The sequence below is a fragment of the Microtus pennsylvanicus genome, chromosome X, assembly GCF_037038515.1.
Source record: "Microtus pennsylvanicus isolate mMicPen1 chromosome X, mMicPen1.hap1, whole genome shotgun sequence".
Taxonomy (NCBI): Eukaryota; Metazoa; Chordata; class Mammalia; order Rodentia; family Cricetidae; genus Microtus; species Microtus pennsylvanicus.
This window is the reverse complement of record NC_134601.1, coordinates 129,776,214-129,786,015: the sequence shown is the minus strand read 5'-3', so window position 1 is coordinate 129,786,015 and position 9,802 is coordinate 129,776,214. Positions and strand designations below refer to the sequence as shown.

Genomic DNA, 9,802 nt, shown 5'->3' with positions numbered 1-9,802 from the left:
CTTGGGAGGCCCCCACCCCTGACTGAGGACCTACTGACAGTTAATGGCTGCTAGGAGAGGGAGAGTAATTTTCTTCTGTGCTTAGCCTCTAGTAAATTGTTCATGCTCCAGAAAATAACCTACCCATGCTATATGAGTAGCCCTAATTAACCCCCCCCCCTCTCTCTCTCTCTCTCTCTCACACACACACACACACATTCACATAAACACATTCTCTCTCTCACACACACACATTCACACACACACATTCTCTCTCTCTCTCTCTCACACACACACACATTCACACACACATTCTCTCTCTCTCTCACACACACACACACATTCACATAAACACATTCTCTCTCTCTCACACACACACATTCACACACACACATTCTCTCTCTCTCTCTCTCTCTCTCTCTCTCTCACACACACACACACACACATTCACACACACATTCTCTCTCTCTCTTTCTTTCTCTCTCTCTCTCTCCCTCCCTCCCTCCCTCCCTCCCCCCCCCCCCTCTCTCTCTCTCTCTCACACACACACACACACACACACACGTGAGGGGGACTAGTTGAGAAGAGTGATCAGTAGCAGGAGTAGGAGGGAGATAAGTGAAGGGATCTTGAGAAGGGGAAAAAGGATTTTGTGAGTTTTACTTTGTTTGGGGTTCTTTTGGTTGTTTTTCTGGGGTTTTAAATGTTGACATTTATTTATTTTGTTTTGTGTGTGTTAGTGTACATGTGAGTATGAGGACATCAGAGGACAACCTTCGGGAGTCTGTTCTCTCCTTCCACCATGTGAGTCCCAGACTGTCAGGCTTGGCCTCAAGACCCTTTCTTAACAGAGGCATCTCATGGGTCTTTGTTTTGTTTTTGAGGTTTTCATGAAGCCCATGCTGGCCTTGAACTTGTGATCTTCCTGCCTTCCTCTCTTAAGGGCTGGAATTCCAATGTACCACCACATTTGGCTGGAAGAAGATATTTTAAGGGAGGGAAGAAGAAGGAAAAAGAAAAGGTAATGGAATTTACATGGTTTAAAAGTAAGGGGCTTAAAACTAAGAGGAAAGAAAGGGAACTAGTCAGAGGGAAGTGGCAGGACTGCAAAAGCATTAGGAGAAGGAGGTGGATAAAAAAGTATGTATGAAAATGCCATAATGAACCCATCATGCTGTGTACTAACTTACACTTTTAATTTTAAAAGGGCCAGAAAGATGGTTCAGTGAATAAAAACACTAACTGCGAAAGTCTGATAACCCTAGTTTGTCCCTAGAGCCCACATAAAGGCAGAAGAAGAGAACTGACTCCACAAATTGTTCCCTGACCTCCTCATGTGTGCCATGGTCTGAGTGTGCCTATACAAATCATACACATAACACACACTAGTAATAATAAATAAGATAAAAAGACATTCACAATTGTCAAAGAACAAAATACATTAATAAAATTAATAAATTAAAAAGAAAAATATTTTGTTTATTTAAAAGTAAAAGCATGCTGGTGCCCTTGTCACTTGGTTTTTATTATAGTGCCAAACTGCAAATAGTTAAAATGTTTATGCACGGGCGGCTGCTTAATCAAAGTGTACCGCATCTGTATATTGATGTGTCATTCAGGACAAAAACAAAAGAAAAATGATGAGTGAAATCAAACAAGGAAAAAAGACTTATTATCAGTCTGGGTGTGGTAGTTAATGCCTTTAATCTCAGCAGTTTGGAGTCTGAGACAGAAAGAGCACCCCTTCAAAGCCAGGACTACTTAGCAAGACTAAGTCTTGTTTTGGGGTTTTTTGTTTGTTGTTTTTTGTAAACCCCTATTTATTGGCCAAAGGAAGAAATCCGTATGATGAGATTGTGAAAAAAGTGCAAGAAACCCTGGTGGAGGTATAAAGTGATGTAGATACTTTGCAAAGCAGTATGCAGGTTCCCCAAAAGAATCAAATTAGTCCTCCTGAACCTTAAGGACTCTACATCCTGCCACAGATATACTCGCACATATTTATTGCTTATTTCATTACTTATTGTTGTTTGATATGCACCAGAAGAGGAGCAGATAAAGAAAATTTACTACTACTACTACTACTACTACTACACACACACACACACACACAATGGAATTTTACTCAGCCATAAAGAAGAATAAGATGATATTTTCAAGAAAATGGTTGAAACTGAAGATCATCAGGTTAAACAAAATAAGAAAAAGAAAAATAAATACCACTTTAGTTTTCTGTCATATGCAAAACCTAAATTTAAATGTCTATGCAATATATACATATATATATATATATACATACACAAATGAAAGTAGAGAGAGGATTATGAGGAGAAAGGTGTCTAAAGGGAGGGATGAGTATGGAACAAGAGGGGACAATATATAGCACAAAAGGAGGAAGAAGTATTTCAGGAGGATGGAGTGGAAAGCAAGAGTGAGGAAAGCAGTGGGTAACGGAGTGGGGGGGCGTGCGATAATAATTAGTGAGAACAAGAGGCTATGGATTCAAAGACAAGCAGGGAGTGGTATATGGGAGGGTATGGAGGGAGTTGTATATGGGAGGAAAGGGAAGGGAGAAACATAATTATACTATAATATCAGAAATTTAAAAAACAATTGAAATATTAAAAGAAAAAAGAACAAAATAAAATGGCATATATTTATAAAGCTATGCCAATGAAACTATGAACCCCATTACTTTGCATGATAAATCAAGACAATTTAAAAATTCTAAAAGCTAGGAAAGCACTTACTGTTTGAATTTATTTCCATAAATGACAGGAAATGTAATGTAATCTCTTGTGATAGAAAGCTGGTAACTGTGCCTAGGATGGAGGAAGGGTGGAGAAAAGCAACAAGGGATACAGTTATAACAAAGCATGAAGAAATTTGATGATGAACTATATAACGATTGGGCTGCTGAGATGGTTCAGCAGGTTGAATAAAGATGCTTGCTTCCAAGCCTGGAAACCACAGTTCAATCCCCGTTGTCCCCCATAGTGGAGGGAAAAAACCCATTCCTGAGGGATGTTCTTTGGCCTCCATTAGCATGCTGCAACATGTGTGCACCCCCACTAAACAAATGTAATAAAAATATTCTAAAAGAATGCAATGATTATCTTAACTCTAGTAACAGTTACATGCATAAGTTAAAATGCATAAAATTGTGCAATTTTAGTATGTGTACTTTATTTATGCTAATTGCATATAAAATAACAAGAAGATATTCTAGCTTACCCATGAGATTGCTAATGTATTATATATGCATTTAATGTTTAGGGAAGGCAAAGATGTGGTGAAAAACATACTATCCATTCACTGCTGGTAATGCTTACAAGGAATTAAGCCTGGATATTTGTACCATGATTTACATGTACAAAACCATCCAAACCACTAATTCTGGGACTAGAAATACAAATAAGTAGATAAGTGCATAAATGTGTACGGACTGTTGCTTTTAAAAGCAAGCAAATGCGTTTAAGCAGTGGGTTATAGTATAATAAATTATGATATGACTATACAGTATATATAGTATTAGAAACTAAAAACTCTTGTGTGCCTCACGATCCTCATATCACACTGATAAAGGAACTAAAATTTGGCCCATAGACAGAATAGTTTCCAATCACTGAAACCACTAGGAGTCTGTTCATTTTGGCTTTCAGCTCTGCAAGCATGTATTTGTATGGAACCTTTTTCCTTTTCCATTGCATAACGCCCACTAAGCATTAAGGTTTCAATGCAATGTTGACTCATTTATTTGGATATACTCTTCCTGATTACACTAAATTAATCTGATATGTCCTACTTCATGCCTGGATGCATCATCTATGGTTCTGCTAATCAGAGCCAGCATCCTTTACACAAAACTTTTTAAAATGCTAAGCTTTTAAACTGTGTTCACTAACAAGCTGTGGACTCGCTCTCAAACCTCCAATGACTTTGGATCAATGCCTAACACATAATAGATGTTATGTAACTATGGCTCTTGCAAAAATAAAATTTCTGACTTAGAGTATTGTCACTAATATTTAATTCTGGACTACTTTATACCAACTAATTTAATCCCTCCCAAAGGAAATTACCTGACAAGTATAGTCTCCATGATTTCATAGATAGCAGTGGTTCAACAGCGTCCCAAGGATTTTAATCTCATATATGGTAGAATCTGGAACTGAGGCCAAAAAATCTCCATTTAGAGTCCATGCCTTTATAACCTGTATATGACTGTTTTCTCTAGATAAATAACTGGGAAGCAATATGGCAATCAGTTTTTGTGGCTTTGAAAAAATCCCTAGAGCATAAGCCCTGTTCCCACTTACTTCTCTGGGAAAACTAGCTGGCAGTTGAGGCCCTAGGCTGTACATTATTTGTCCACTCTATCTATTGTGCTAAGCAAAGTTACATTGTCTTTGTGGAGAGAAACAATGGTTCATTTAAGTAAAGACGGGGGAAATGGTACCCGCTCCTCATTTCACTGGTGTGGCAGAAGGGAGTGCAGCATTAAATATACCTGAAATTGCTTTACCAAGTAGGAAGTATCAGTGAACTTTGCTTATAAAAGGAAACTCCAGTAAGAGTAAATATGTGGAACTACATTCTCGTATATACCGTCAAAATTAGAAAAGAGATTACCCAAAATTTCAGTCTATATACGGAATCACAAATATGGTAATAAATAAATAAATATATAATAAATACATCCCGAGTCAAGGGGGACCTTCTGTAATGGTACAGGGAGCATAGGGAAGATGAGGACATAAAGATTGTAAAAGTCAAAGGATCAAGGAATTTGCTGTGAGATTGTGTCTCTTAGTAATATCAGAAGCCGCACCCATAAAGCCTCACCAACATGACACCCCAGACACTGAAAAAGGATGACACCAATGAACATGGCAAACTACACTGGGAAAAAAAATCCATGAAATCTCAACCCTACACAAAGAACTACAAGCAACTAAGAAAAGATGGGAGCAGAAGAAATCATATTCCACAGGGAAGAGCCCACCAACTGGTTGCCCAGTGCCAAATAGTCAACTCTGAAAATATACATACAAGTAACATTATAGAGAATGAACAGGTCCTATTTAGAAATATATACCTACTATCAATATACATATATGCATGCAATAACAACTAGTGAAAAAAGAGTCCCAAATTGGAAGGACATATGAGACAGTTTGGACAGAGGGAAAGGAAGGGAGAAATATAATTATATTATTATCACAAAAATAAAGTAAAAGGCAAAACTCAAAAATGACTAGTGTGAAATGTTAACTTCCACAGAGACTGACAGCAAACTGGACAGACAATGCCAGAGAGATCAGCTTTTTCTCTACAGAACAAGTCAGAGGATTAGGATATTCAGTAAACTTATCAAGGGCCTCGAACCGATACAAACCGGCTCCAAATTCATGTGCCCAGCTCTGATTTCAGTGACCGTTTCTCGCCAGCAGCCATCTCCTTGCTACACACACACACACACACACACACACACACACACACACACACACACGAGTCTCGGCCTCACTAGGTGAGCTTCTGCTGGCAATGCTGTTGCCACAGACACACTGCGCGCCACACCGAGTTCACTCACTAGATAAAGCCATATCCGATTCCACAGACTCCACCAAAAAGCTGGGAGATGTCAAAGTCTATGAGCCCCACAGGCTCATTTCCCCAGTAGGATTACAAACTGAGACTCAAGCTTACGTTCATCCCTTCTAGCCAAACAAGTACAAAGTACCCTTTTGCCTCTTAAGACATAAGAGCTCACGTGAGGGGCTGGAGCAATGGCTCAGCAGCTAGGAGCACTTGCTGCTCTTCCAGAGGAACCAAGTTTCCTTGCCAGCACCCACATCAGGCAGATCGCAACCACCTGTAACTCAGTTCCAGGGGATCCCACGCCCTCTGCTAGCCCCTCGTGTACAGCACACGTGGCATGCATGCGCGTACGCATGCACGCAAATTAAAACACATCTTAAAAAGGAACACATGTAAAAGCTTTTCCATCACATAATCCTCCAACATGCATTTATTAAATGCCACTCTCACCTGCTGCTGCTGCCTGAAACACACTTAGAGGCAAAGCCTGTCTTACACTATGCAGTGAAGGCTTTTCACTGAATTCACACAACCCTTTGAAGCCAGTACTTGAGTTACATCCATCCACTTTAAGGGGGTGGGGGTGGGGGAGCCAGGCTCTAAGCAAGTTCACGCTTCAAATGACACAAGAAAAGCAGAATGCCTAACTATGGGGCCTTCCTTGGGGGAGTAAGGACCGACTCATTATTCTTTGGGGAAAGCCAAAATAAACTTAAACAAGGAAGATGCCCGTGAGCAAGCAGGTGGAGCTTAGCTAGTGCAGAATGGAGGGAAGACATTCAGGCAGAGGAATCTGAGCAGAGAGAAGGAGTGGACAAAGGTCAGAGTGTGCACGGGGGAGACAGGGCAAGGCATGCCTGCTGGCTCGCTGGCCTAGAAACCTAAGCTCCAACTGCACTCTACCATCTCCCTGCTCCCCATTCCCACCCATTGTCTGATGCCTGCCAGTGGTCTCCCTTCAAATGCCTTTCTGTCTCTCAGTCCCCATGGCAACAGCCTTAAAGCTCACTTTCATCCAGCTGCTTCTTATTCTAATTGCTTCCTCTGTGGCCTGCCAGGAAGTATTCTGCCCCTCTGTGAGGCTGCGCAAATCTAAGTCTGATCTTCTCACCGCCCCGCTTAATTGCCCAGGCCAACACGTAGCCCTGTACAGGCTCTGCACCTCTTGAGCACTGCTAGCTGGCTTTGCACTCCCATCTCCTCCCCTCACCCACCGCTTTGGTCATTAAGTCTATTATTCAGCTCCCTCATGGGCCCACGAATTAATTAGCCACACACAAACGCCTTCTGAAAACCGGGCGGGAGAATGAATGTGCTGCGTAAGCCAGGACAGCCAAGGAGGGCTAGGGTCACCTGACCCCTTGCAAGACTATGCTCCGCCGCCCCCCTCCCACACCCCCTCAGTCCGGCGCCTTTGGTGAGAATGGAAGGGCCTATTGCTTGCCAAAACCTATGAACCAATAGGATAACGTGTGCACCTGCCTAAAGAATACCGAGATTCTTCTCTCCTGCGCACAGGACAAATCCCCGCCAACCCTTAGCTGTCTTATCTACCCTTGGGGGGACCCAAAAAGCAGCCCGCTCCTTTTCCTTTGGGCTAGCGGAAGTTCCTGTGCGGGAGCGTCCCACTTCCTCTTGGGTGCTTGGCGTGTGCGTGGCAGGAGAGGCGGGGCTAATGCTGCTCCGGTTTCTCGCGCGCTTGGCGCTGTGGCGAGTGCGGGCGGCGACTGCTTGCGCAAGTCTGATAGCCAGGGAAAGGGCTTTGTGGCCGAAAGACCGCTTCCTTGCTACAAGGACTCCCCTGGCGTTTGCGCTTTGGCGGCTCTCCCTGTGGAGGCTCGCCGCTTTAATCGGACGCTGTAGCGATCGTTCTCTAGAACTGCTGCGGGCTGTGAGTGCTTGGCCGGAGCCATGCCTCGGGGACGGAAGAGTCGGCGCCGCCGGAACGCAAAGGCAGCAGAAGAGAATCGCAACAATCGCAAAATCCAGGCCTCAGAGGCCTCTAAGACCCCGATGGCGGCTTCTGTGGTCCCCAGCACACCCGAAGACTACCTGAGCGGCCCTGAAGAAGACACAAGCACTCCGGAGAAGGCCTCCACTCCTCCTGAAGAAGCTTCAAGCACTGCCCCAGTGCAAAAGCCTGTTAAGCGGAGCAGTTTTCAGGGCACCAAGAAAAGTCTCCTAATGTCCATATTAGCCCTCATCTTCATCATGGGCAACAGCGCCAAGGAGGCCCTGGTGTGGAAAGTGCTGGGGAAGTTAGGGATGCAGCCTGGGAGGCAGCACAGCATCTTTGGAGATCCGAAGAAGGTCGTAACGGAAGAGTTTGTTCGCAGAGGGTATCTGCTTTATAAGCCAGTGCCCCGCAGCAGTCCGGTGGAGTACGAGTTCTTCTGGGGCCCTCGAGCACACGTGGAATCCAGCAAACTGAAAGTCATGCATTTTGTGGCAAGAGTTCGGAACCGGTGCTCCAAAGACTGGCCATGTAACTATGACTGGGATTCGGATGATGATGCAGAGGTTGAGGCTATACTCAATTCAGGTGCTAGGGGTTATTCCACTCCATAGAGAGATCCCAGGCAGACCCTTAGGAGTGGAAAAGAGAATCCAAAGTACTCCGTGGAGTAGATAGGCAGGGTCCTGAAATCAAAATGATGTGGAGGGTGGGGAGGACACTGTATTTGGTATTTGTGATCAGTGCTAATTGTTAAATTGCAAAATAGTGTTTGCTTTAGATATTGTAATCTTGTATTCGTTTTATAACACTGTTGATTAAGAGTCACAATATGTTTAAATATATAATTGAGAAGATGTTTATGTTATTTCTCCCATCATTGACATTTGCTACAACAGCTGTGCTACCTTATTGAATGAAGGCCATTTGTCATGTGGGATGTACAGGATTTGTACCACGGTGAGGGGCTGTTCTTTGAAAGTTTGGAATAACTAGTACATTGTGATTGAGGGAAAATAACAGACTCATTCTGTCTTAACTTTGTGTCTGATGTCTTGTAATGAAGTCTGTCTGTGGATATGCTCACTGCGCAAATAGCATAAATAAAAGCATAGTAAATGGTATGTTTTCTTCATTTATTGTCCACCGGTTAAGATCAAATTTTGATTTTAGGCACAGTCCTTAACAGACAATACCTACTTTCCAAGAAACTTCTAGACTGTTTGGGAGGGGAGAAGGTGGAAATGCAGTAAGTGTTGGTGAGAAATGAGCATAGAAAAGTAAGGAGAAGGTAGACAGGCTAGGGGGACTGGAACAGGAAAGGAGGGCATTATAGGATGTGGGAAAAACCAAGAAACACTTGGAGAATGTAGACAAGCTTGGAAAAGGTCATCATAATAGAGTATCTGCTATAGGAGTTGCACTGGACTCTTAACACACTTTGAGAGAAAAGCCATTGGCAAAGACTTGAAAACATTCCAGAGTACTATAAAAATAATAAATACATGGGAATTATTATGAGAGACAGATAGCAGGAGAAATAGGTAGGTGTGGGGATACACAAAGTGACAGGGAGGAGACAACGAGAAAATACTTAAGGTTATATCAGCCTGAGTTCTCAAGGTAATATTGAGGTGTGGGAGTAAATTTGGAGTCACTGAAGGCAACATAGAAAGTTAGGGAATAAGAAATTCCTCAATGAACTACTCAGGTGCTGTTGGGGGAAGTAGAGGGTAAAAAAGAAGGAGGGGGGGAGGAGAGCCAGTGCCCCACAACTGGCTGTCACAGCAGTGGTAATAAAATCATCAATACCTGTGGTGACCCTGGGACACTGGGGACCAGGACTCTGAAACAGCTGGCATTCAGCATGTTGGGGGAACCTGAGAAAAGATTGAACTTGAAACTAGGAAACTTAAACTTTCTCAGGTGCTGCACAGTGCTCAACTGGCTCAGTGTGTGTGCACACGGGTGTGTGCATGGGTATGCCCTGTGTATTGTTTTTTTAGGGTCAAGGTAATGTTGCCATTTCACTACCCTTTGAGGTGATGTGGGAACTACAGATGTGGAGATATAGGTGCCTCCTCACAATGCTCCTTAACTACCTGGCTGAGGACACTCAGGAGAGATCTCAGGCTCTAGAGCTGACCACATTTACCACAAGGAGAGGACTAAGAAAACACACTGCAGTCTCCATCTAGACAACATGAAGGCCAGGTGTCTGACCCAGGCATACCGCACAAACCACAGAAACCCGTGTACTTTCTGCCC

At 43.1% G+C, this 9,802-nt stretch overlaps 1 protein-coding gene across 1 annotated transcript; it reads left to right on the top strand.

Annotated features, from left to right (window-relative positions):
• Positions 1-7,064: 7,064 nt before the first annotated feature.
• Positions 7,065-8,658, top strand: Mageh1 (MAGE family member H1). Its single transcript, XM_075957856.1, has one exon. It carries the CDS (start codon positions 7,492-7,494, stop codon positions 8,146-8,148), a length of 657 nt encoding a protein of 218 aa, XP_075813971.1. The 5' UTR covers positions 7,065-7,491; the 3' UTR covers positions 8,149-8,658.
• The last annotated feature ends 1,144 nt before the right edge of the window (positions 8,659-9,802 follow it).